Raw genomic sequence first — 27,187 nt, forward strand, 5'->3', positions numbered from 1 at the left:
TACAAAACCTTAACTAACTTAACATCTAAATGAAAGTAAAACTGAAGTCATTGTGTTTGGGCTTCCTAAAGACCCCGACCTTTCTTTGATTTTATGGGACCCCTAACTTCCGAATGTACTTCCTCCATTAAGAGCCTCGGTGTTACTTTTGACAGTGCTTTTAAATTTGATAAACAAATCAGCTCCGTAGTCAAGGGAGCTTTTTATCATCTACGGATTTTAGCTAAAGTCAAGTCCTACCTGTCTAGGAACGATCTAGAAAGGGTGGTCCATGCTTTTATTACTTCACGGCTGGACTACTGTAACTCCCTTTATGCTGGTTTAGATCGTTCCTGTCTGCATCGCCTTCAACTGGCGCAGAACGCTGCTGCTCGCATGCTGACCGGCTCCAAAAAGAGAGACCACATCACTCCGGTCCTCTGCTCTCTCCACTGGCTCCCAGTTGCTTTTAGGATTGATTTTAAAATTTTACTGCTGGTTTTTAAGGTTCTTAACGGTACTGCACCTCCTTACCTGGCAGAGCTTCTTAGCATTTACCGCCCCAGGAGATCTTTGAGGTCAGCAGACCTGATGCTTTTAGATGTTCCCAGGTACAGACTAAAGACTAGGGGAGAGAGGGCTTTTGCTGTGGCTGCACCCAGACTGTGGAACAGTTTACCTCCTCACATCAGATTCTCCACAAGCCTTGGAACTTTTAAAACTGCTCTTAAAACTCACCTCTTCTCATTGGCTTTTAGCAAGGTTTAACTTATTGTTTTAATTTATTGTTTTATCAGTGAGGTGTTTTATGTACTTGTGTTTTATTGTATTTTATATTTGTATTTTATTGTACAGCACTTTGGTCAGCCTCGGTTGTTTTTAAATGTGCTTTATAAATAAACTTGACTTGACTTGACTTGACTTAACTAACCAATCAGAACAGGATGTCTGTGTTTATGGTCAAAATCAGCGTAAATGTGATCAAACCAATTTGGAGTCGTGTTTCAGATGATGTGCTGGATTTATGAAAACTAAAATAACATTTTTTGTTTGGCAGCAAATGGCATTATTCCTATACTGTCACTATGGGAGCGCCCTCCACTGTCCGCCGGCTGGTCTGCATTCTGTTTCTGTACAGTGGGTTTAACCGGAAGTCTAGTCCCTCCGTAGATCATCTTTGACGTTGAGCGACGCGAAGAAGCAGAAAAACTTATTCTGCGGGCACAACTTCAGGTATTTGTGCTGGAGAGCTCAACAAAATTCACATTTCACAGAAAAGTTGCAGGAAAGCCATCAGATGCACAGCTGGCTCTTGTTTCTAATGTCTGACTGACCGTAGTTAAGCGACGGCAGTGAATATTACTGTGGTGTTCTGTTTAGCCTCGTCATGTGCTAACGTTAGCACGCCACAGCTAACGGCAGCTAGCAGGCTAACTTTTAGCTTTTCTGAAAAGTGATTTTAAGACACAAATATAACAAAAAATAATTACAGTCCTCATTAAACATCAGCACAGTGCTCCTCAGCCGCTATACGCGCAGACACGATGATTTACCAACAGAATATATGATCATAAAAACAGTAACACAGGACAAAGCAGAGCGACTCTAGTCTACGTTTAAGACGTGAACGGATACTTTTGATTTGTTTAATCAAAGGTATCGATACGTGATGAGAACTAATGTGGAAATGTAAGAGTGAAGGGTAATAATCAGAGATAACAGTTCAAGTTAAACTTGAGTTTTATTGAGTTTGTTGGTTATTATCATGTTTAAAGACATCGGAGACTTTATTTAGTGACACATAAACGTCAAACGCTTTAACGTGCTGACGTAAGATCTCTGAGTGATCTCACTGCATCCTGTTCTTTGACCCTCTGCTCCTTCCTTTCTTTCCCATCAGGCTTTGTGAACAAAAACTTTCAAAGATGTCTTCGGGCGCTCTCTTCCCCAGCATGGTCAGCGGCTCCAGAGCAAGCTCCAGCAAGTACCTGGTGGAGTTTCGAGCAGGTAAAATGAACCTGAAGGGCAACACGGTGACCCCGGACAAACGGAAAGGGCTGGTCTACATCCAGCAGTCCGATGACTCTCTGATCCACTTCTGCTGGAAGGACCGGACCGCGGGGAACGTAGATGATGTGAGTCACCCTGAACCAGTCGAGTGTTTGTGGTTCCTGATGTTTACAGGGTGGAGCTGAGAGAGGCCAGCGCACATCGGCGCTTCATTTCCTCATTTCTCTGTGCACCGCTTCCATAAAGCAGAAATTCCTCCGTGAGGTCAGGTAAAGCTGACGGAGTCAGCACTGAAACTTAACCACTTCCTGGCCTCTACCCACATGTAGAGCTGGTTTAACCTCCTAAGACTCGAACTTTTCCACGGCAGCATTTTTAATTTCTTTGATATTTGGGCTGATTGGGACCTGATGAATGTAAAAACAAAGAATTACCAGATTTTTTTTAACCTAATTTTTGTTTCTAAGAAAAATGAGAGCCACAAATGAGGATATTCATTTAAAATTTCGATAGAACAGTAGCAGGATAATGTCCTCGTAAGTGGATATCAGGCCCATGTAGAGCAAAATTGAGTATTTTGGTCTAAATAACCCAAAATGTGATGTCCACATATGTGGACGCAGGTCCTAGGAGGTTAAAGCACTGAGATGTTCTTGAGTGGAACATACTCATCCTTCCACACCCACAGATTGATCTCACTGAGCAGAGCTCAAAGTCCTGAAAGAAATGATTTCAAATCCGATCATTCACATGATTCTCGTTATTTCAGCGCCTTCACTCAGAGCTGCTGCCTCTGGCTCCCTCTCTCTGATTGGTTGGTATTTGATGATGTGTGAGAGCAGCCCCATGTCTCTCCTTTAAATGTCTCCTCCTGTTTGTTTCCTCTTACAGGACCTGATCATCTTCCCTGACGACTGTGAGTTTAAAAGGGTGACACAGTGCACCACCGGACGTGTCTACGTCCTGAAATTCAAGGCCGGGTCCAAGCGGCTCTTCTTCTGGATGCAGGTGAGCTCGTCTTCATCCTAGAGGGGAACGTCTTAGTTCATGTGATGGCAGATGTCAGCATTAGAGCGCCTTCATCAGGCTGCATCTGATATTAAAAGAGCGTGCTTACTAAAGGCTGACACACTCACATATACATGAACACCTCACAGCATTGCACCATTAAAAAACACACACACTTGCATGATTACAGCGAGCCACGAGAACCTGTAAGTAGCAATAACTCTGCTCTGATGCCATCAGGAGCCAAAGACTGACAAAGATGACGAGTACTGCCGGAAGGTCAACGAGTACCTGAACAACCCTCCCATCCCCGGAGCATCCGGCAGCGGCGGCGGTGGCCACGAGTTGTCAGCGCTGGGAGGAGAGGGCGGCCTGCAGAACCTGCTGGGAAACATGAGCCACAACCAGCTGATGCAGCTGATGGGACCCACGGGGCTCGGAGGTCTCGGTGAGCGCTCTGACCTACACACACCTGCACGTAGTTCATGAACACCTGCCCCAGTTCCTGGAAGTTATTCTCTGCCTCTAAAGGTCAAGCTTGGTTTCGTCCTAATTTCGGCCATAACAGGAAATCCCACTCAACCCTCCGCCGCAGCCTTCCACACGCGACGCCTCAATATGTAGTTAGGTTTGTCAGGGGCTGCACGTCTGTGGAAGGTTGCGCTGTATGAAAAAGAGTTTCCAGTTATGACGTAGGTGTACTCCTCTCAGAAGCATGCTGGTGAAGCCGTCTCAGGTGTGACGTGTAGCTGGGGGCGGGGCTATTCCAGGTTTTTGATCTGATGTCTTTGTCTAAGGAGGCCTGGGAGCTCTAGCTGGACCGGGACTCGCCAACCTGCTGGGGGGCGGAGGACCTGTGACCAGCAGCTCCTCATCCAGGTGAGACAGACACACACGCACACACACCTGCAGTCTTCCTCTTTGTTCACCTGTGCTGCTCTTCCTCAGTTCTCGAAGCCAATCAGCTGCAGTGACTCCTTCTCCAGGCGGAGGTCCCAGAATGAGCTCCTCCCAGGCGCCCGCTGCCCCTGCCGCTGTTCCCGTCACCTCGGCTCCCTCCTCCACCGCTGCCACGCCCTCCACACCAGGTACAGAAAGAAATGAAGGCTACATGCCGAGTTTCAAAGGAAACGGGAAGCAGTTCGTCACAGAGGGTTATGGGATGATGGCGGGGCTTGAGGCGGAGCAAAACAAAACGGGATAGAGGCTGATCACCTGTAGATCAGACCTCCACCCTCCTCCTCCTGTAGCTTCTGATTGGAGCGACCCTCTATAACTGAACTGAGACCGGCAGCACTGAGGGGGGGGGGGCTTAATGACAAGAACAGGAAGATGGTCAGACAGTAGAAAAAGGCACAACAGGAAGTGCCCAAGTTCCTTGTTAGCAGTGGGATGACTTTCAAAATAAAAGGCAGGTGGTGTTGCAAGTGGAAGATTTCAAATATACAGTGAAGCCCATAATTATTCCTGCCGGTGGCAAATTTTGACTTAGTTACTTTTATTCAACCAAGTTTGTTTTGTTTTGTTTTTTTAAACACAGGTGGGTGTTTCCCAAAAGATAAGATGTACAAGAGGCATCACTGTGGGGAAAAATCCTCAGCTTTTATTTACATTTGAACAAAAGGTGTCATGTCCAGAATTATTTATACTCTTCTCAGTTATCAATAGAAAAGTCTTATTTGGCTATTACAGCAATCAAACGCTTTAATTGCAGAGCAGCTTTGTGCACGTCTCCACAGGTATTTTTGCCCACTCATCTTTTGCAATGAGCACCAAATCCTGCAGTTTGGAGGGTCCTCTTGCCATCACTCTGATCTTTAGCTCCCTCCACAGATTCTCAGTTGGATTCAAGTCAGGACTCTGCAAAATGTTAGTGTTGTTTGCTAACCGTTTATTCAGCACGTTTGCTGCGTGTTTTGGGTCATTGTTGTGCTGAAAAGTCCGCTGGTGTCCAACTTTGGATTTTCCCAGAGGCTGCGACAGATTGTGACGGGTATGAATAATTCTGGACGTGACACTTTTTCTTCAAATGTAAATAAAAGCTGAGAAATGTTGTTTTCCACAATGATTTTTTGGGAGACACTTGTGTTGTTTTCAGTCAAAAAATTCTTGCTGGTTGAATCAAAGTAACTCAAAATTTGCCACCGGTATGAATAATTATGGGCTTGATTGTAGTTTTCTGCGAGAACATTTAGGACCAATCAGGTTCCTCCCTGATGTCATCGTCAGGGAGGAACCTGATTGGTCCTAAATGTTCTCGTCTTTGTTTACAGTAAATCACAGCAACTCAATTCATTTTTTTCTGATGTCACCTGCATGTTATTGTTACCTGGAAACCCCCTGACTCCTCCCACCTTCTATCATCTACAGCCCCGGCTCAGACTCCCGTGGCCCCGGCCTCCACTGGAAGCCCCGCCCCTCACCAGCCCATCCAGCTCAGCGATCTTCAGAGCATCCTGGCCACCATGAATGTGCCGGCAGCAGGGGCTCAGGGCTCAGCAGGTGAGTCACATGAGTGAGGTCACGTGTGCCTCTGAAAGGGAGCGCAGACACTCACAGCTCTGATCTCCTTCTGCAGTGGACCTGGCGAGCGTGTGCACCCCAGAGATGATGGCTCCCATTCTGAGCAACGCCGAGGTCCAGCAGAGGCTCCTCCCCTTTCTCCCCAGTGGGGAGAGTCTGCCGCAGAGCGCCGAGGAGATCCAGAACACCCTGAACTCTCCTCAGTTCCAGCAGGTACAACGTAACGTTGGCGACGCTCGGTGATGATGTAAACACGTTGAGCGCCGCGCTCATCGTTCGCTTTTCTTCTCTCCTCCCCTCCAGTCCATGAGCATGTTCAGCAGTGCATTGGCCTCCGGGCAGCTCGGCCCCCTCATGAGTCAGTTTGGACTGCCACCCGATGCCGTGGACGCAGCCAACCGTGGAGGTGAGTGAACCAAACGCACGCTGAACTTCCTGTTTGTGCTGCGTTCATCCTCACACACACAACGGGCGTCTGCATGTGGCGCTGTGACAGTGTCCTGACATGAGCGCCCCCTGCAGGTCAGTTAGCATTAACCAGTTGCTCTCTGGAGGACATCAAGTCCACCCTTTTACCTCACACACACATTCTCGTTTTGCTATCTTAGTGAGCACATCTCATTGGTATATTGCTTTCCTCAGCTGCTTACCCTAAGCATCAAAAATGAATCCCTACCAATGTTCCCTCCAAGCTGAGCGCGTGAGCAATCGCGCACGGCTGACAGGTCTTGGATTCTTGGTTATTGATCTGTGTGTGTCAGCAGATGTGGAGGCGTTCGCTCGAGCCATGCAGGGCAGCAGAGAAGAGTCGAAGGAGAAGAAGGACGAGGAGGACATGAGTCTGGATTAGTCTCTGTGACATCATCTGTTTCATTCTTTTTCACTTTTTCTTCTATCAAAGGTTTGACCCTTCCATGACCTTTTTTTTCCTCTGAAGAGGGCGGGGCTTCAGGTGTATTCAGCTCTTTCTAATAAAAACGTAATGACTGAAACATGAGCTTCTTTTTATGAATGTAAAACACAAAGACTGTTGGTACGGAAAAACTTTATTTAAACATGTGACAGACAGGGACGGGGGATCAGAGAAGCTAGAAGGCTTCGTGTTTCAGATGGAAACGGCGCCTGCAGACCGGCGAGGACGTAACGTTCACATGTCAAACAAAAGTTTTACTATGTGAGGTCAAAGGTCACGAAATCAGACATTCCCCAGATTTGCAGGCTTTGTTTTTTGTCTGCTCTACCTGAGGATGTTGCTCGTGTTCAGACTGTATATCAAAGATGGACTGAGCGGGCGGGGACTCTGATTGGACAGAAGTCTACGAGCCTCTGCCGAGCTGATCTGAGTGCAGCGATTGGTGTTTGGTCTCAGGTCCGACTGAATCAAAGGATCACCGTTGAGATTACCGACGCCTCCGAGTCGCAGAGGAAGCGGCTGCGTCCATCTTCCACGTACAGTCTGTGCTCACTGATCAGCGTTTAGAGTCGGTGTCTGCAGCAGACGCACGATTACGCGACGGTTTGCTGGATGATTTAGAAGAAACATGCAAAGATGGTCGAACTTGGCTTTACCGTGCCGCTCGATGACATCGTCGTTCCGTCTCTGCAGCACCAAACAAACGGGGGAAAATATAAAATACACATTTCTTAAAAAATAAATACTCGTATAGATATCTTAACTTAGCTACAGTAATGTGACGCCCACCACCGGTGCTGATGTGTACTCAGGGAGTGTGAAGGTAAGATATGAGGGGGTGGGGTTAAACATGTGGGCAGCCGCGCGTTCCCACGGCGCCGTGCACAGCGAGCGGCTTTGACAGCGGCGCCGCTCTGTTGTTGATGCTCGCCCGGCGGACGCAGCCGTGGAAGGACGCCAGCCCAGGGGGTAGACCGGGTACAGTGATGCCACCTAGTGGACAGAGAGAGGAGTGACGCGTTAATGAGGCGCTGCACTGACAACGTGTGCGACTGTATCCCTGTTATGCAGTAATGAGTAGTGTGACTAATCAAGCATGTTTGAGTAAAGACGTTAAACGCAGACGGGAGGCGACAGATTTGATTAAAATCTGATAAGTGATCAAAGAAACTGGTCACACGGACAAAGTGGCGAGGATGTCAGGAATGTGGGAACAGGAAACGGCTGCATTTAGGTGGTGGAGATCTTCGTGATCCTCACAGAGGCCAGTCTGCATCACTGAGGTGGTCTGTGAACGCCGTGCACTCACCTGGCACGCCTCCGAGGTAGACCGCCTCCTTGGGCCCCGTGGAGCGGCCCTTTTTGGGGCCGACAGCACACTCGCTGGCTCCGTCCACGTGCAGCTGCAGGACGTTGTTCTTCTTCACCACTGCAGAGACATTTCAGCATTAGAGCGGTACAGCGACAGGGGAGTGCACGGAGCACGCGTCTGAGGACGAAACTCACCTGAGATGGAGTGCCAGCGGCCGTCGCACAGCGGCTCTTCGGGAATGAACGATGCAGAGGTCTCACCTTTCCCGCCGTTCACCGAAACGGTCACCTGACACACACACGCAGTGCTGATGAACTCAAGTTTAGAGATTCGCTCAGAGGAGGCTTCAGCGGTCCAAGCAGGAGGTGACGCCTCTGAGTCACATCAGAGGAAGGACCGCACGCCACAACCACCAGCCCCATTTCTAACCCAGTAAAGTCACGTGTGTCATTTCTGATGCATGACCCCCCCCCCCACACACACAGAAAGCCTACACAAATTCCACAATAGATGTTTAACATATAAAAATCGCTAAAAATGCAGCATGTAGCAAATATGACACACATTAAACATTTATGTCCTAATGATTATTTATTTTTGCTTTAATTTGTTTTTAATTGTAAAAGTTGAAGAAAGGCAGTAAATCGCAGTAATGCCATATCGTGAGCAAAGTATTGTGATAATATCGTCCTCTGAAATGATTATTGGTGAGTTATTGGTGACTATTTTCCGATGAAGATATGACCGAGTAATTCATTATTATCAGGAAGTCCTAAAAACTCCCTGAAAAGCCTTCAGTTAATCCAAAATGCTGCAGCAAGAGTCCTGACAGGGACTAGAAAGAGAGCAGATTTCTCCTGTTTTGGCTTCCTGTTAAATCCAGAATTCAAAATCCTGCTCCTCACATACAAGGTAGGGCTGTACCGCATCGATTAACACCGCAGTTTTACATTTTTTGGGGGGGAAGTTGCAGTCCATACAGACAATATTCATTTCTAAATTATTAACTAACAATCTTGTGCTTAAAGCGCTTTCTCAATATTGTAGATTGTAGATGTTAAAATTAATCATGACCTCGGCCTCCTCTGACGACCTGTTTGCTGTTGCCTGCTGCTGAAAGGCAGCGGGCAGAGGGGACACTTGGGCAGAGGGGACACTTGGGCAGAGGGGACACTTGGGCAGAGGGGACACTTGGGCAGTGCATTTGTTGCAGCATATAATGTGTTTTCTGGATACACTGCTGCTTTTTCAGCATTCAAAGATTGGTGGCTCCGTGTCAGAGCTGGCTATGAACTTCAGACAGATCAGGCCTTAACTTAACAAAAAAGTCATCAATCGTTCTTTTCATCTTTTCTCATTACCCACAGCTACATCCACTCTGTGGGGCCTAGGCTGCTCACCAGGGCTGGGCATCATCACTGATTTCTATAATCATTCGATTCCAGCTCTCAAAGTCCTGATTCGATTCGCAGCCGAGTGTGAAGCAGCAGGAATGAGGATCAGCACCTCCAAATCTGAGATGAGTTCTGGGATGAGTTCCTGTCCCAAGTGGAGGAGTTCAAGTATCTCGGGGTCTTGTTCGCGAGTGATGGGAGAAGGGAGCCAGAGATCGACAGACAGATTGGGGCTGCAGCTGCAGTAATGCGGACGCTGCACCGGTCCGTCGTGGTGAAGAGGGAGCTGAGTGTAAAAGCGAAGCTCTCAATTTACCGGTCGATCTACGTCCCTACCCTCACCTATGGCCACGAGCTGTGGGTAGTGACCGAAAGAACGAGATCGCGGATACAAGCGACAGAAATGAGCTTCCTCCGAAGGGTGGCTGGCCTCTCCCTTAGAGACAGGGTGAGAAGTTCGGCCATCCGGGAGGGGCTCAGAGTAGAGCAGCTGCTGCTCCACATCGAAAGGAGCCAGCTGAGGTGGTTCGGGCATCTGACAAGGATGCCCCCTGGGCGCCTCCTGGGTGAGGTGTTCCAGGCATGTCCCACCGGGAGGAGGCCCCGGGGCAGACCCAGGACACGCTGGAGAGATTATATCTCTCGGCTGGCCTGGGAACGCCTTGGTATTCCCCCGGATAAGCTGGAGGAGGTGGCTGGGGAGAGGGAGGTCTGGGCTTCTCTGCTTAGGCTGCTGCCCCCACGACCCGGCCCCGGATAAAGCAGAAGAAGATGGATGGATGGAAGCAAAACAGCAAAAGTCAGAGGGAATTCATGACGCATTGATCAAATGTGAAGCGTAGTCTGCTGCTTCTTTTGCTGCTGGCTCGGTGAATTTTGGTTGGAGAGACAAAACCTGCAGCTCAGAATCAGTGACGTAAACAGAGCGGACCGGACGCATCAGAATCGCTGAGCTCCGACAGCGTGTCCGTCTACGGGCCGTCGGGGCTGAAAGACAAAGCTGATTCTGACGTGTTGGGTCTGCTCTGCGTTTACGGCTTTGTGTGGAGTCCGTGTACCTGCTCTCATCTGCTGTTTGGTGGTTGTTGAAATAGTTTTGTGAGCTTTAATCTGAGAATCTGGCGTTTCTGGCAAAACACAGTTATATTTAAAAGTCAATTCAGGATTTAATGAATCGATATCGCTTTATTCAAGCTACTCACCTCCCACTTCCACCTGCACTTTCAACTGGACCACAGCCAATCAGAGAAGTCCCGCCCCTGACTATATCTGATTGGTTTAGCCCACGATAGGGACATAATGTGTGTCTGTTGTTGACCACACGGAGAGTTGCAGAGATTTTTTTTTTTTTTTTTGTTACCCGAACAGTTGGTCGCACCACTGAAAAATTTGGTTGCCTTTGCGACCAAATTTTTCACACTCTAGAGCCCTGCAAGGTCTTAAATAATCAGGCCCCATCTTATCTTAATGACCTTGTAGTACCATATCACCCTATTAGAGCACTTCGCTCTCGCTCTGCAGGCCTACTTGTTGTTCCTAGAGTATTTAAAAGTAGAATGGGAGGCAGAGCCTTCAGTTTTCAGGCCCCTCTTCTGTGGAACCAGCTTCCAGTTTGGATTCAGGAGACAGACACTATCTCTACTTTCAGGATTAGGCTTCAAACTTTCCTTTTTGCTAAAGCATATAGTTAGGGCTGGACCAGGTGACCCTGAATCCTCCCTTAGTTATGCTGCAATAGACGTAGGCTGCCGGGGGATTCCCATGATGCATTGAGTTTTTCCTTTCCAGTCATCTTTCTCACTCACTGTGTGTTAACAGACCTCTCTGCACTGAATCATATCTGTTATTAACCTCTGTCTCTCTTCCACAGCATGTCTTTATCCTGTCTTCCTTCTCTCACCCCAACCAATCACAGCAGATGGCCCCGCCCCTCCCTGAACCGGAGGTTTCTTCCTGTTAAAAGGGAGTTTTTCCTTCCCACTGTCGCCAAAGTGCTTGCTCATAGGGGGTCATATGATTGTTGGGGTTTTCTCTGTATGTATTATTGTAGGGTCTACCTTACAATATAAAGAGCCCTGAGGCGACTGTTGTTGTGATTTGGCACTGTGTAAATAAAACTGAACTGATTTGAGTGGGAGTGGGGAACAGTGGGGCACTGCAAACTGAGGATACCTGCAGCTCTAAGCTGATGTTCAGGTCTTATTTAGAGGTCTGGCTGTTACACGCTGACTCCTTTATGTCGTCTTTTCAGAGGAAACTGAGTCATTTATTTAAGTTATGATATAAAAACATTCAGAAATAAAAATATTTGACATCACAAATTTAAAACCTGAAAAACAGCAAGTAGACCACGTTCAGGAGAAACGCTGCCCGAGTCTCACCTTTCCTTGGATGAGAATTAAGCTCAGGTGGTGGTCAGACGATGTCCCAGCATGCAACAGCAGCCCAGAGTCCACGATGGGTCGAACTTCGAGCTGGATCTCCAGATCCCGACTCAGAGCCAAGGACTCATCTGCAGGGAGGGACAGAGGCGCCGCTCAGACATGACGACCCAATGTGGCCAACACGTGCACAGAAACGAATGGTACATACCGATCATGATGTGTCCTCCCCGTCCAGAAAAGTAGGCTCCGGGCAGCAGAGGGGTCGCGAAGCAGGGCACTGTCCCCTGGCTGTGAGCGGGGTCTCCTGCAGGGGCTCCGTTCAGCATCAGATCCCGGATGCACCCCACAAACCCGGAAGAACCCTGACCCTGAGGTTAAGAAAGAGCAGAGCTTCAGTACCCAGCGTGAAGAAGAGCAGAAAGGCGCGACCTTCACTGCACAGAGGTGTCAGCCTGAGCGTGGAACCAGCAGGAGAAACGCTTACCGCCACAGAGGCAGGGACTCCTCCTGCGTATAACGGTGCGGTGAGACGAGTCCGGTCTCGTTCAGATATCCTGTTGGACTGAACACTGATACCGTCCACAATCAGACTCATCTTCTGCCCTTCAAGCTTTATGAACACCTGCAGGGACACGGAGCAATCAGGTTACATCATTCAGGTAAACTCAGGTGGGTCTGAGACACAAACACAGCTGGTAGCAAAAAACGTTAGCTCAACGCTAACATGCTAACCAAAACGTGGTTTTAGTGTCAGGGTTACAGTTAGGTTATGGTTAGGATTGGGCATGAGTGTTAGGCATTCATTTTTGATGGGTAAGCAGCTAGGGAAAGCATTATGTCAATGAGATGTCCTCACTAAGTTATGAAAACAAGTATGTGCGTTCGTGTGCATGTGTTTGTGTTTTTGTGCTTGCTCACCGTGTGCCACTGGTCGTCGTTGTACTTCCTGTAGCTGCGTAGGTTAAACTTCTTCCCAAACTGAAGCAGCAGGTGGCCGTTTGAGACTGTGAGCGTCATCACGCCTCCTCCTCGCTGCCTGCTGGTGGCGCTCAGCACCAGCCCGTCAGATGAGTTGATCCTCAACAGCATGGAGATGTGAGGCCTGCAGACAGAGAAACACGAGTATCTGAGCTGTAGTTTGGTCCTTGAATACGAGGGGGCGGAGTCTGTTTAGCAGCTTGTGTCTGTGTAGGTTCTCAGTCATCCAGATGATGGCATGCAAGGAGCTTAGAAAGAAAGGGACTGGATCTCTTAAAGTTTCTTTCACACTCACGTGGAGCCGAACGAACTGGGCAGGATGTCGTATCTCTGGAAGCTGTGGGTGGAGCCACTGAAGTGCGTCGCTCCCCTCTCGTGGTGTGACACCTCACCCTGACACGAGTCCCTAGTGTTACGACTGCGAGATCCTGACGGCTTCTTCAGCTTCCCCTAAGAGAGAAAACCTTGAATTTATCACAGTCACGTCTTATTGTTGTTGCTGTGTGTACCTTCACTTGTTGCTGTGTGTGTACCTTCACTTGTTGCTGTGTGTGTACCTTCACTTGTTGCTGTGTGTGTACCTTCACTTGTTGCTGTGTGTGTACCTTCACTTGTTGCTGTGTGTGTACCTTCACTTGCTGCTGTGTGTGTACCTTCACTTGTTGCTGTGTGTACCTTCACTTGTTGCTTTGTGTGTACCTTCACTTGCTGCTGTGTGTGTACCTTCACTTGTTGCTGTGTGTGTACCTTCACTTGCTGCTGTGTGTGTACCTTCACTTGTTGCTGTGTGTGTACCTTCACTTGCTGCTGTGTGTACCTTCACTTGCTGCTGTGTGTGTACCTTTACTTGTTGCTGTGTGTGTACCTTCACTTGTTGCTGTGTGTACCTTCACTTGTTGCTGTGTGTACCTTCACTTGTTGCTGTGTGTACCTTCACTTGTTGCTGTGTGTGTACCTTCACTTGCTGTGTGTGTACCTTCACTTGTTGCTGTGTGTACCTTCACTTGCTGTGTGTGTACCTTCACTTGTTGCTGTGTGTACCTTCACTTGCTGTGTGTGTACCTTCACTTGTTGCTGTGTGTACCTTCACTTGTTGCTTTGTGTGTACCTTCACTTGCTGCTGTGTGTGTACCTTCACTTGTTGCTGTGTGTGTACCTTCACTTGCTGCTGTGTGTGTACCTTCACTTGTTGCTGTGTGTGTACCTTCACTTGTTGCTGTGTGTACCTTCACTTGCTGTGTGTGTACCTTCACTTGTTGCTGTGTGTACCTTCACTTGCTGTGTGTGTACCTTCACTTGTTGCTTTGTGTGTACCTTCACTTGTTGCTTTGTGTGTACCTTCACTTGCTGTGTGTGTACCTTCACTTGCTGCTGTGTGTGTACCTTCACTTGTTGCTGTGTGTGTACCTTCACTTGCTGCTGTGTGTGTACCTTCACTTGTTGCTGTGTGTGTACCTTCACTTGTTGCTGTGTGTACCTTCACTTGCTGTGTGTGTACCTTCACTTGTTGCTGTGTGTACCTTCACTTGTTGCTGTGTGTACCTTCACTTGCTGTGTGTGTACCTTCACTTGTTGCTGTGTGTGTACCTTCACTTGCTGTGTGTGTACCTTCACTTGTTGCTGTGTGTACCTTCACTTGTTGCTGTGTGTACCTTCACTTGCTGTGTGTGTACCTTCACTTGTTGCTGTGTGTGTACCTTCACTTGCTGTGTGTGTACCTTCACTTGTTGCTGTGTGTACCTTCACTTGCTGTGTGTGTACCTTCACTTGTTGCTGTGTGTACCTTCACTTGTTGCTGTGTGTGTACCTTCACTTGTTGCTTTGTGTGTACCTTCACTTGCTGTTGTGTGTACCTTCACTTGTTGCTTTGTGTGTACCTTCACTTGCTGTTGTGTGTACCTTCACTTGCTGTTGTGTGTACCTTCACTTGTTGCTTTGTGTGTACCTTCACTTGTTGCTTTGTGTGTACCTTCACTTGCTGTTGTGTGTACCTTCACTTGCTGTGTGTGTACCTTCACTTGCTGCTGTGTGTGTACCTTCACTTGTTGCTGTGTGTGTACCTTCACTTGTTGCTGTGTGTGTACCTTCACTTGCTGTTGTGTGTACCTTCACTTGTTGCTGTTGTGTGTACCTTCACTTGTTGCTGTGTGTACCTTCACTTGCTGTTGTGTGTACCTTCACTTGTTGCTGTTGTGTGTACCTTCACTTGTTGCTGTGTGTGTACCTTCACTTGTTGCTGTTGTGTGTACCTTCACTTGTTGCTGTGTGTGTACCTTCACTTGTTGCTGTTGTGTGTACCTTCACTTGCTGTTGTGTGTACCTTCACTTGCTGTTGTGTGTACCTTCACTTGTTGCTGTGTGTGTACCTTCACTTGTTGCTGTGTGTACCTTCACTTGTTGCTGTGTGTACCTTCACTTGCTGTGTGTGTACCTTCACTTGTTGCTGTGTGTACCTTGCGCTTGTTGTTCTGTTTTGGTTGAGCAGCAATGATCTGCTGAGGCTGTTTAGCAGCAGGACACTTCATAGAAACATCTACATTGTTGGTGGCTTTCAGCAGGTCCAGAACCTCCTGCGTTTCCCTGCAGATGGCAAACAAACACATTACAATCCAAGCTGAACTCACACAACAGCTTTAATCGTTTCAGTCATTTCACACAGGCTGATGAGTCAATCTATGAAGGCGGCTCATGAAAGTTATTTTTAACTAACCTCTCGATGAAAACATTAGTAATGCATCCAACCAGGTTGTTCGGGCCTTCGGGCATTCCTCCCAGGAAGGTGTTTCCCATTGTGGACAAGACAGTTTTCATTGTTGGGTTCACTGTGGTCTGAGTCGATGTCTCCAGCACGTCATCCACGTACAGACGTATCCTGAGAAACGAGCAGAGAGGTCAAATGACACTCGGAACGCTGCTTCCTGTGGATGCGAGGAAAATGTAACCGCTGCCATCCTACCCGGTCACATTGTTGTATATGGTGATATAATGACTGATGTCATCGTTGTACGTCTTCTGCGTTTTAATCGCCTTGTTGCCAGCTTGCACCACGATGTGGCCTTTCTGCAAAAACACCTGACAGACGTCCTCCTGTGGCCACAGAAAATCACAAGAGTTTGAAACAAGGAAGAAGTCAGCACATCATAGATCCAACAGATCAGGACAGAAGAAGAATACGGGAAACAGACAGCTGAGAGGCAACGGTCAACAGGAAGTGGTTGAGGGTTTCCTCTGACCTGGTTTTTGTGGAAGAACATGAGTCCATCGGTCGTCTCAGTTCTGAAGCCAAGGCCGGCAAAGAAGTTGTTCATGATACTAGAAGCATCCATCACATTAAAGTTCAGGTAGCTCTGACCTGGGAAATAACCCTCACGAGCCAACTGCACGCACACACACACACACACACACACACACACACACACACACACACACACACCATGAAAAACCTGCATCCACTCCTTTTTGTTACACGCTGATGGGTTCAGTGTGTCCTCCTACCAGCAGTTTGTCATGGCAGCCAAAGCTGACCCCATAGGTCTCCACATTCTTCAGGCTGATATACTGTTGTTTTTCCTTCACGTTCCTGATACAGGCCTTCACAGAGCCCGTCTTAGAAAACTTGTCCTTTAACCTGAGGGGAGACAAACACAATGAACTCAGTGTTAGTGACCCAGACCGGATCCCTGATAATAACTTATCCAATTAGAAACTAGAAGTTCACAACATGTTAAATCACGTTAGAAAACACTTCCTACAGGTTTGTGTCCACTATTTAAAATACTACTTTTACCAGCTAGCTGCTAACCTAAATCTGCTGTCTGATGCTGACCAAGTAACTATCAGCATCTTTATGCTTAAAATCTCTGTAGCTGCCTGGACAGTACTCAGTGAGACCAGCAAACCCAGAAGACTTCAAATTAAATCAAAAGAAAAGTCCCAAGACATTACGAAGGGCAGTAATAACAGGACTCGTGCAAATCTGGAAAATAAGCTAAACAAAGGCACAGTTTGAAAGTTCACAGGCCTCCTGTCGACATAAACATGCATTAAAACATATGAGACAGCCCCAAAGCACAAGACTTAGTGGCGAGGTAACGAGATGAATTATTAGAGCTACTCTCAGCGGCTTCCTTGGAACAAGGCTCGGGTTTACTGTCAAATGGGACAGCAAATGTTCAATAGAATAAATAGTAAATACGTGGAATAAGTAAGTAAGTGTCTCACACATCCTTTTCCATGTTTAATTAAAATTAATAATTTATTGTTTTCCATCCATCCATCCATTCGCTTATCCTTTTCAGGGTCGCTGGGGGCGCTGGAGCCTATCCCAGCTGTCATAGGGCGAGAGGCGGGGTACACCCTGGACAGGTCGCTAGTCTGTCACAGGGCCAACACACAGAGACAGACAACCATTCACACCTAGTGGCAATTTGGATTATCCAATTAACCTATCCCCACAAGCTGCATGTCTTTGGACGGTGGGAGGAACCCACGCGAACACAGGGAGAACATGCAAACTCCACACAGAAAGACCCCGGCCTGATGGTGGAATTGAACTCAGGACCTTCTTGCTGTGCAGCAACAGTGCTAACCACCGTGCCACCGTGCTGCCGATTTGTTTTAATTCAAAAGCCTTTACATTTTTCATATTGTATATTTCATTTATAATGTTAAAAAACAGGAGTTAGATTTGCCCATCCTCCGCTCCAATCTTTAATCATTGACATGACAACAATTCTAGAGGGCAACATACAAATGTCAGTAGGGCCTGTGCCACCCCAGATGCCCCCTTTAGCCCTGCCCCTGTGCCTCTTTTCCACTCATGCAGTTCCAGACTCGCTAACGTTAGCTTAGAAATGGAGCAATAAGAAACTTCGTGCACGTACATCTCCGGCATCTTGTCCTCTGGCACTCCACCCAGGTAACAGCTGTTGTCAAATTGAGGGATGCCTTTTATGTTAGTCCTGATGGCATCGTTTTGGTTGTTCTTCACCATAAGTAGTTCATTCCAGATGATGAGAAACAGCTATATGGGAAAAAATGCAGCACGTCACAAACAAGTACACAATACTGACCACTAAAAGGAGCAATCAGAGTGATCGGCATGCTTTCAAAGTAGGAACATGAAAAACCACGCAGAGGGACTCACACTGTTGGGCTCGCCGTTGCTCATCTGCAAGAGCTCAGGCGGAGCCACGGGCTCGACGTCCACCAGAGAACCGTTAATATTATAGAAGAGCTTGACCTGGCCACGAAGCACCGCCACACACACAAACTGATTTTGCTGCACAGCAGACAGAAAAGAAATCCAGTTACAGAGGAAAATATACAGATATGTGTGTAATAAGTACAGTGGGAACCAGAGCCGGACATTTGATGGCCATGACCCCGGTCCAGGAGGTCGACCCTTCCACTAACGGGAAGGTTGGCTGCTATGGTGCAGCTATCAGAGCCTGAATGTTAAAGTGCTGCTGCGCATGAGGCTTGTTCAGAGCTAATGAAGTACAAATACTTCTTTACTGTATTTGAGTAAAGAAGTTGAATCAGTGTATTTTTATACACAAGTACCTGTACTTCAGTAGAAGGACAGGACATCTGCACTTTTGCAGCTCGGGCCTGTTGTATAAAGCGCTCTGAGTGCTTGAGTAGAAAAGTTCATTCTTCCAGTTACCCTGTATAAGAAGTAACTCAAGCTTCTTCTGACGGCTCCGTATTTGCACGAGTGTCACCACAACAAACAGAGAATAACAGAAGTGATGATGACCAGGGAAGAAGTGCAAAACCTGCAAATGCGAATCCAATATGTCAGGTTATTAGAAGAAAACCTAGAACACGAGTGTGGAAATGAGGCAGCTTTGTGTGCTGCACGCAGCGACTGGACTCCAGGGTCAATAAAGCCTGATAATAAGTCATGTGGGCGTAGCAAGGTCACCTGATTACTCTGTGAACTCTCTTTATGCTGTGCATGTGATCTGTTTGTTCGGTGTATGTAAATATGTATATGTACTGTTCTCTTTAGTTCTTACAGGAGGAACACTGTCATGTCATTGTAGGTACAATGACGATAAACCCATTCTATTCTATTCTATTCTATTCTATTCTGTGTTACGGCCTTCAGCATTTTTGCTATGAACTGTAGGGGATTGTGTGTAAAGAGCACCCACTGCTGTGAATAAGGAAGTGCAACTAGCATCTTCTTTCATTATAATAGGGGCGGGGCTTACAAGGACAGGTGAGCAGCCCTCTGAGGGTCTGTGAGCGTATAAGCAGCGTTACCTCATTCTGCATCATCAGCAGGATCCCGTTCTGCGACTGCAGTTTGATTTCCTGTTGCACGAAGTAACCTTTTCCTGACTGAGAAAAATTAAACTTTGCATAGCCGGTCCCATCAAAGTACGCTCCATCACTGACATAGGGCTCAGAGGTGGCTCTTGTCCTGTTTGTTAAACACACACACATATTTAAGAGACAAAGTTAGGAGTTGAAACACACCAGAGTATCTCAGAAAATAACAAAATGATGAAAACTTTCTTTTTTTGTAAAGTCATCATTTAATAAGTGATGAACGTTCATCCACTCGTCTGTGAGCCAAGGGCGTAGATTTGGCATGGACGGAAGGGACATGTCCCCACCAATATTCAGCGATTATAGAATTGTCCCCACCAATAATTTGATCTCTTCGAGTAAAGAAAAACAAGAAAAAAAAACGATCTGTCAGCGTCTCGTTCACCCAGCAGAGCAGAAAGAGTTAAATTACGTTCTCTACTGGAGTCCTACATCATGTGACAATTATGGCCAATGTGATTGGCTGAGCCTTTCAGGGAGCTCTGTTCAGTTTCAGCAGCGGTAAACCTGCGCTGCAAGGAGGAGAGGAGGACGGCAGCAAAGAGGAAGAAGCTGGATGTAAGAAAGTGTTTTTCAAAGAAACCTGTGAGTCACTTAAAGCCAAGTTCACTCATAAAATGTGTCACAATAACGTCACAGGCTGTGCTAGGCTTTGGCCCACATCAGTCTGAAACTGTATGTAACCATGAATAACGTGTTTTGGAAACTACCTGCACAGCAGGCAGCACTGTTAGTTCTCTCAGTCTCAGAGCAGCGTTTCTAATTTTGATTGAAACTGTCAGAGGAAACGGCAGCCTCGAGCAGCCAGGATATTAGTTTACAGAGGCTGTTAGAATTATATGTCTAACGTTAACATGTTGGTGACACGATAATTTCATCCTAATGGCACTGACGTATTCATAGGGTTAATGTTTGAGACAAAATGTCATGAGGTCGTCAGGATTTTGCAAATATTCCACCTTGTAGTGCAGTTTGCACAGTTTTAAAATGCACTCAGCCTACAAACATTACTGACGAGTCAAGATCTGCACAAAGTGACAGAAACACTGAAGCAGCTGCACATTTTATTCTTATTGTCATGTATGTCCTGTTTGTCAGGTGAAGAACCAACACAAAGCTCAGAGAGTGATGGTGACACAAGATCACAGGTGAAATGATGACTTGTTGGTTCATGACTGTATTTGAAGCACATGTGTGACTGCATGTATGTGGAGTGTCTCACTGTTATTCATCAGCTGACAGAGGCAGCTCTGCCATGTTGTAGCTCAGAGGTGAAGAGGCGAGCTCACAGGTGACTGATGAGTTGGTGCTACAGATTAACTAGTATTTATTATCATGACAGTTGTTAGGCTGCTGATGTAAATTGATTCATTAGTGTTTATTTGACAAAGAGTCTGAATTGACATGTCTCACGTTTATATGGCACAAATCAATGTGTTATTTTATCAGGTGGAAATATATCCTAGTGCAGTCAGAGGGGAGGAGCCAGGGCCAAAGGTGAGGCACATCACGCACAGAATAATAATTTAATCTGAGGATAAAACGCAGGTACTGAGGCTGAAAGAAGCTTCAGTGCTCTCAGAAGACTAAAAACAGGGCTAAGGTCAACAATGACTCAAATGGGATTAAACAATGCTGCTGTGTGTCCACCAGGACAGACTGGACAGTATAGATGTAAAACCAACATGCCAGCAGTTTATCTCAGCTAACGAGAGGAGCAGGCCTGTGTTTGGCTGCTTCACATAGTGAACGTTGAGTTGTTGTGTGGGACACCAGTAGTATTAATGTCAGTTGCTGTAACAGTAGCTCATGCTTAGAATAGAAAATCCCAGCTCACTGATCTGATCGGGCAGTAGAGCCTAAACTGTTGCATAATGTTGCTGAGAGATCTTTGACTCTGAGGTCATCTTAGACGAGTAGTTTTATGGACAAAACCCAGCAGGTCACTCAGTGTTCCCTTAGTGCTGATGTGTCAGAGATGTTGGTGTAACTGAAGTAATGCTGTTAAGTCCTTAAAGTCATATTCTTTTATTGTTCTTTTATTTGAAGCTATTTTTATTTTTGTATGATACCTGATTTATATGGATTATGGCTGAAGTAAACTAAAGCCTGAAATACTTAGTCATTTGTTTAATAATTCAACTATGAATTGTGATTTTAAACGGTTTAAAAGCACGTAGAATAGCACATGTAGGCAAGTATATTTCTCCTCTTTTTATTAAGAAGCAAAAACAAAAAGGAAAAACAAAGAAACAGGGCAGGGTTCGGTGGTTGAATCATCCGTCCCCACCAACGCCAAAACCAAATCCACGCCCTTGCTGTGAGCGTCAGTGTTCAGCTATAAGCTTAAATTCAACAGAAAGAACACAAACGTTTGCATTTACACAATGATACTGAAATGAGATGCAGGAACAGCAGACGGACCTGGCACACGGTATGTCCACCGTGGTGTTGAGATTGAAGACGTCCACAAAGCTGTAGAGACTGATCACCTCCTCGTTCAGATAGTCCAGCTCAATGCAGCCCTTAAAGTTGGGCAGGGCGAGCACTTCAGGTGGCTAAAGACAAAAACACCAGAGAAAGTGGAAACTCTTCATTATTCCTGTGGTCGAGGCACTAATGTGTAAACATCAACGAGCCTGCGTACCAACACAGGCGTTCTCAGTTATTCTCACTCTGGCTCCACCTGCTCAGTTTTATTGTACTGACTAAAATAAGCGTAACATGCGGAAACGCTCTGTAACTGGTGGGTTTACAGCTCTTCCAGTACGTACTGTGAAAGTATTCGGATATCCTCCCACATAGAAGACGGTGTCATTGGCCGAGAGTTTGAGGAGCCCCTGATCTCCTTCAGCCTTCTCAGAGTATTTGCTGGTTGAGGTGTCCACAGATACGGACATCAGACCGTGCTGCAGCATCCTACGCGCACCAACACCGGAGCAGATCAATGCTACAACTCCTGCACACAGCTAGCATAAACATTCATGTTTAATCGAATGACACCGTGTTGTGTTACATCGTGCGCTTCACCTCTCCAGGGAGACGGTGCTGAATCTTCCTTTGGACTGGATGTCGTTTTTCATCTTCACAACTGCAGTTTCTCCTCCAACGTTAAAGTACCAGTGCAGCCGTTTCCCCACCAACGCCATGCCCAGGAACTCCTGACCCGGCTGCAAACCCCAAACACAGATTTAAAATACACGACACCTCCGATGTTCACGAGTCCTAAATTTATCCCAGTTAATAAAGACACACCCCGACGAGGACTGACAGACTTGACGAGCGACATGAAGTCCAATCTGTCCTCACACTTACGTTTTTGTTGCCGAGGTAAAACACAAACTGACTGTTGGAAGGATCCTGTCGCCGCGTCCGCACTGCGTCCGGCAGCTTGATGTGGAGCTTCATGGATGTGTAAGCAGCCAGGTCAGCCAGGTTAGGCGGCGTACGCACCTGAACGCCTGATCTCCCATTGAACTTCATGGATACGCTCACCTGGATGGGGAAGGAGGAAAAGAACTCGTAATGGACGTCAGGACAGGTCCGCTCCCCTCTCAGTATAAATGGAATCCGTCTCCACCTTCAGGTTTCTGGGAACCCACATCTCCACTGATCTCACCTGGACCCACAACGCCATCGCCCTGGTAACGAAGGTCGAGCAGCGGCTGCACTTCCTCCGTGTCCCGCTGCTGGCCTTCTCCCACTCCTCAGTCTCCCACACCTCCAGACTCACTAACAGCTTCCTCCCCCACAGCCAATCAGACTGTTAACAAACACTGGCCCCGCCCCCACACCCCACCCCTACACACCGACCTCACCAATCTGAGCCATGGTCTGAGTAACCCTTATCCCTCAGCCCACTCACACTCGGTCCTTTCCACTGCCTCCGATCACTTTGCCAGTATTTTGTTCTCCAATGTGTCTGTGTATGATTTTGTGTATATTTCTCTGTTGTCTATGATTTATATTTTATTAGGACCCACAATTTAGCTGTACATGTACAATGACGATAAAAGACTATTAGAATGACGTAATTTCCTTAGGGATTAATAAAGTAATCTGATTGTGATAAGGACCTCTGATGGAAACACCTAGCACTGACCTCCAGGACTAAAAAATCAAATGAAAACCTGCAGTTCCTCTGATGTCCAGCAGAGGCAGCAGTGAGTCATTCCCATGTCAAAATTTTACATTCGAAATAAACATGTTTACAGCCTCATACACAAACTGTTTGGCCTCTATAGACAGGTGGGTGCTGACACAGGTGGCTGTAGCTGCTAGCTGTCGGCTAGGCTAAACTGGACCTCTGGACCGTGTTGTTGGAGTCTTTCGGAGCATGTTTAATGACATCATGTGACCAATAACACGGCTGCTGTGAGGTCACTGCACTAACACAGCGCCCAACTCAGCACTATGAGCAGGTATCTGTGATAACCAAGCTAGCTAGCAATAGCATCCAAATATGGCCACATATTTGGCTCTGTCCATCTTTTTATACAGTCCGTGGGTGTACCTTGTTGGCAGTATTGCGCGCCTGCTCTATGAGCTGTCGGATGCGGTTGATGTTCTCGGAGATGTTTGGCATCTGAACAGAGTAATTCTGCAGGTCGCCCAGCCTCTTCAAGAGTTCAGGAATAGCTTCACCCAGCCTGTGCACTGCAGACAGACAGACAGACATTTACAGCTCATGTCTCACCAGTGCCCCCTACGTGAGTGTTCAGGTAACATCCAGGCCTTTTTACCTGGTTGGAACACCTTTCAAAGGCAAACAAAATTAATGTCTGACACTCAATTAAAAAAATTACAATCTGAGATGTGCAGCTCAAACAGAACCACGGCCTAACCTTTGGAGGGCTCAGCGACCTGATGAATGATTAGAGACGAGTTTCATTTGTGGTTCCTGAATATTAGATGTCTGTCATTAGTCGCAGTTTTCAGTTTGACATGCTTTTATTTTGGTGGAGCTCATAAATAACCCCCAAACAGTTGTGGCAGGTGGCACCTTTGAACTGTTCCTGTAATTTGGTGTTATATACATAAAATCAAATTAAATAATTCATCATTTCTTTCAAACTGCTCATTTCTTCCTAAAGTCCTGAAATTCAAAGACATTCAGGTGAGTCGTGCTCTGGACAGTTCAGACGTTTGTGGAATTCGTCCGTCTTATTATTTTATATAATGTTAGTTCTTCGTTTGATTGTTTGAGTATGTTGGGTCTTCGTTGGTTCAGTCCCGAATTTTTCTTAGCTTTTCATATGCTCAAACATTATCTCTGTGTTTGGTTGCTTCCTGTTTTATTTTGAAAGACTCATGCTTTGTATTTGGATCTACTTCCTTTTGCCATTTGTATTTACTGTCTCTGGCTCGCTCCAGCTGTTTGGAATCTCTGTGATCAGTCGGATTTTGGATCGATTGTTTTGATTTATCAGGATTTAATCTCACTTTGACCTCAGTTTCTGCGTCTGCCTGTGCTCGGGTCTGAAATCTTTCGACCATCCCCACAGCGCATGGCAGCGAGCGTTTATCACTCACCGGTGTTGTTGGCGTCCATCAGGGCGGTGTTGATGTCCTCGCTCGTGGCGTTGGCGTCTCCGTAAGTGTGCTGCCATTCATCCAGCTTCTTTTTGATAGGACGCAGGGTGTCGTTGATGCCGGTGGCCGTCCTGTTTGCCTTAGCCGCTGTTTGCTTGGCTTCGTTGACCTGTGCACTGATGTCTGAGCAGCACAGAAGAAGAAGACGACAGGAAGCAGTGAGCGGTGAGGAGTCACGTGGGAAACCTTAAATACCCAAATTGTGTAAGCGCAACGTGTTTTAAACAGTCGTACTTTTGGTGGCGTTGAGGTTGCTCTGGAGCGCCTCCAGGTCCTCGGTCAGTTGAACCTGTTTGGTTTTGGCGTCCTGGAGCCGGCGCTGAGCATCTTCCAGTCGTGGCCTCAGAGCTGCAGCAGAAAAACGAAGGTGATGCAAACTGAAGATGAAAGGGTTCATTTATGAATCTCTGCAATCCAAACTGGGCTTACTGGTGTTCAGGTCATCATTCAGCTTCTCCACTTCATCCTTCAGATCCATGCTGTGGTTCTTCAGAGACTCCGCCTTCTGACCGAGGTTCTGGCCCTTCACGCTCTGAAAACAAGACCAACACACTTTCAGTTTCGGTTTTTAAAGTCACCTCAAAGGACAAACTTGTGATTTTGTTGTTTTTTTTTACCTCTAATGTGCTGTTGGTAGCCTCGCTGGCCATCTTGGCGGCCTCCTCGGCCTGCTCGATGCTGACGACGATCTTGTTGTACGACTGCGTTACGTCTATGAATCCGTCCTTCTTTGTTTCTGCGATCAAACTGCAGACAGACGCACACAGCTTTTGGTTTGGTTTCATGAAGCACAAGAACTAAATGTCGTACACCTACCTGGACAGGTTCATGGCCAGGGCGCCGAGTAGCTCAGCGTGCTTCTCCGCCTTCTCCACCAGCGGGATTTTAGAGTTAGTCTGAGACAAATTCTGAACCTTTTGGGCCAGCAGCATCCGGGCGCCATCCAACTGAGCTGCAAGGTGCTCGTACTCCTGAGGGAGAGAAAGAGCTGAAGGGGACGTAGCCTGGTCAAGGGGAGGTAAAGACCTAAAGAAGAAAGTTTTTGATCTTCAACAAGAATTCTGATTCTGAGCCTGCCAGAGCAACGAAACAGTCCGAGCTCCAGCCTCAGATCTGTGAGCTGTAACCAGCCATGGTTCACCATTAGCAGGTGTTAGCATGTGTTAGCACTGTTAGCAGGTGTTAGCATGTGTTAGCACTGTTAGCAGGTGTTAGCACTGTTGGCAGGTGTTAGCAGGTGTTAGCAATGTTAGCAGGTGTTAGCAGGTGTTAGCACTGTTAGCAGGTGTTAGCACTGTTAGCAGGTGTTAGCACTGTTAGTAGTTAGGACGTAGATTCCGGCAGACTGAGAACACTTTGAGGGCTGAATCACGGCTGTGCTGAAGATGAAGCGGCCCCTGTAAATCTGTGACGCATGCACACACAGACAAGTTTAATGTGTGACATTCAAACCTCTTTGGAGTTCTGCACCATGGACCACACGTCGTTGTTGACTTGATGAAGGTGATCTGCAGACACGTTCAGCTGTTTTCTCACCTCGGTTGACTTCATCTGCAGGTCCACCACCCTCCTCTGACAGACAGACAGACAGCGGTTAGTCATCACTTGGTGTTCTCCACGTTCTCCATGTTCCTTCCTCTGCTGCTCTTACGTTGTGGTCGTCCAGGCTTTTCTCGTTAGCGTTGTTGATCTCGGCAGCTCTCGCCGTGTTGTTCACGGCCTCATTCAGGGCGTCTCGGAGGTCCATCGTGTCAGCGTGGAGGCGGGAGAGACGGTCACTGATGGATCGAGTTAGGTTGTCGTTTTCCTCGTGACGGTCCACCAGCTGCCTGCTGACCCGATCCAACACTACGAGAACACAAGACACAGACGGGCGGTCCTGTCAGCTCAAACACAAACCTGCTCATTAGCTTTTAAACGCTGAAGTGACATCAGCAGCGAGTCAGAGACATTTAATAAAACCATCAAACATCCAGATGTTGCAGCAGATACTTCATCCCTCGTTCTCGGGCAGGTGTGAGCTGGTTCACAGGTCCGACGAGCTGCTGGAAGTTTAACTCGTCGTCTGTGACCCTGATCTGATGTTCATGTCTTCTCAGAGCGCGTCTGGTTCCTCCTGACACTGTCGAATGTTTCATCCCGTTCTGCGAATTCTGCTTCATGCAGAGTTTGGGTAAGTTCGGTCTCTTCCTGTGTTAATGTCCTGGTTCTGTATTAGTTCTCTTGTTTATAGGGCTGCACGATTTTGCATAAAATGAGAATCACGATTTTTTGGCTTAGAATTGAGATCACGATTCTCTCACGATTTTCTTTTCCAGTATAAATATTTATTGCACTTATTAACTGCACATCAACTTCGTAACAGTTGAGACTGAACATAAAAACAATAAATAAACATAAAACAACAAATGTCTCACGTTTTGTTGTTGTACTGCTTGAAATTCCGTCTCCACCGTTGCTCGACGCTGCGTGTACAGAGCAGGTAGTGCAACAATAGAAAAATAGTTGTGGGACGGCACTGTGTAGCATTTGTCTAGGGTGTTGATCATTTTCCTAAATCCCTCGTTTTGCACAGTGTTGATGGGAGCCATATCTTTGGTCAGGTGATAAGTGATAGCCTCCGTAATGTCTTTGTGCCTGCGGGAGTTCGACGGGTGTAGGGAAGCGCTGTATAAGGTTCCCGTTATTGATGTTTGGGTGGTTGACCGGGACGGATTTTCTCCTGTCACTTTCTCGTCATCCCTGACGTGCT

The 27,187-nt window shown here is 47.0% G+C and overlaps 2 protein-coding genes across 5 annotated transcripts in view; one reads left to right on the forward strand and one right to left on the reverse strand.

Moving 5' to 3' along the window:
• Positions 1 to 1,104: 1,104 nt before the first annotated feature.
• On the forward strand, positions 1,105 to 6,512 carry LOC309697842 (proteasomal ubiquitin receptor ADRM1-B-like). 2 transcript variants are annotated; one of them, XM_082520030.1, is made up of 10 exons: positions 1,105 to 1,212; positions 1,880 to 2,114; positions 2,881 to 2,997; positions 3,238 to 3,445; positions 3,795 to 3,876; positions 3,946 to 4,085; positions 5,368 to 5,499; positions 5,576 to 5,733; positions 5,824 to 5,926; positions 6,285 to 6,512. In XM_082520030.1, the coding sequence occupies exons 2-10, from the start codon at positions 1,905 to 1,907 to the stop codon at positions 6,368 to 6,370; spliced, it is 1,236 nt and encodes a 411-aa protein (XP_082376156.1). In that variant the 5' UTR covers positions 1,105 to 1,212; positions 1,880 to 1,904; the 3' UTR covers positions 6,371 to 6,512. The 2 variants fall into 2 exon arrangements, with proteins under 2 accessions (XP_082376156.1, XP_082376157.1); XM_082520031.1 differs by having other exon boundaries at positions 1,108 to 1,212; positions 3,798 to 3,876.
• A 36-nt stretch (positions 6,513 to 6,548) lies between these two features.
• Positions 6,549 to 27,187, reverse strand: part of lama5 (laminin, alpha 5) — a 72,159-nt gene continuing 51,520 nt past the window's right edge. For 2 of the 3 annotated variants that reach the window (XM_082520004.1, XM_082520003.1), the window contains 28 exons: positions 26,087 to 26,283; positions 25,888 to 26,007; positions 25,252 to 25,406; positions 25,053 to 25,182; positions 24,865 to 24,967; positions 24,670 to 24,783; positions 24,376 to 24,558; positions 23,357 to 23,499; positions 22,159 to 22,338; positions 21,874 to 22,013; positions 21,618 to 21,762; positions 21,268 to 21,401; positions 18,775 to 18,934; positions 17,648 to 17,782; positions 17,385 to 17,524; positions 15,997 to 16,129; positions 15,735 to 15,878; positions 15,458 to 15,588; positions 15,212 to 15,373; positions 14,955 to 15,081; positions 12,797 to 12,951; positions 12,442 to 12,625; positions 12,008 to 12,145; positions 11,732 to 11,891; positions 11,521 to 11,651; positions 7,940 to 8,033; positions 7,743 to 7,862; positions 6,549 to 7,426 (listed from right to left, as the gene is read on the reverse strand). In XM_082520004.1, coding sequence (XP_082376130.1) covers positions 7,278 to 7,426; positions 7,743 to 7,862; positions 7,940 to 8,033; positions 11,521 to 11,651; positions 11,732 to 11,891; positions 12,008 to 12,145; positions 12,442 to 12,625; positions 12,797 to 12,951; positions 14,955 to 15,081; positions 15,212 to 15,373; positions 15,458 to 15,588; positions 15,735 to 15,878; positions 15,997 to 16,129; positions 17,385 to 17,524; positions 17,648 to 17,782; positions 18,775 to 18,934; positions 21,268 to 21,401; positions 21,618 to 21,762; positions 21,874 to 22,013; positions 22,159 to 22,338; positions 23,357 to 23,499; positions 24,376 to 24,558; positions 24,670 to 24,783; positions 24,865 to 24,967; positions 25,053 to 25,182; positions 25,252 to 25,406; positions 25,888 to 26,007; positions 26,087 to 26,283 — 4,007 coding nt within the window. In that variant the 3' untranslated portion in view covers positions 6,549 to 7,277. The remainder of the gene's footprint in view (positions 7,427 to 7,742; positions 7,863 to 7,939; positions 8,034 to 11,520; positions 11,652 to 11,731; positions 11,892 to 12,007; positions 12,146 to 12,441; positions 12,626 to 12,796; positions 12,952 to 14,954; positions 15,082 to 15,211; positions 15,374 to 15,457; positions 15,589 to 15,734; positions 15,879 to 15,996; positions 16,130 to 17,384; positions 17,525 to 17,647; positions 17,783 to 18,774; positions 18,935 to 21,267; positions 21,402 to 21,617; positions 21,763 to 21,873; positions 22,014 to 22,158; positions 22,339 to 23,356; positions 23,500 to 24,375; positions 24,559 to 24,669; positions 24,784 to 24,864; positions 24,968 to 25,052; positions 25,183 to 25,251; positions 25,407 to 25,887; positions 26,008 to 26,086; positions 26,284 to 27,187) is intronic. The other variant, XR_014273932.1, reaches the window with a different exon arrangement.

Source organism: Aulonocara stuartgranti (genome assembly GCF_965226115.1).
Source record: "Aulonocara stuartgranti genome assembly, chromosome: 20".
Classification (NCBI taxonomy): domain Eukaryota; kingdom Metazoa; phylum Chordata; class Actinopteri; order Cichliformes; family Cichlidae; genus Aulonocara; species Aulonocara stuartgranti.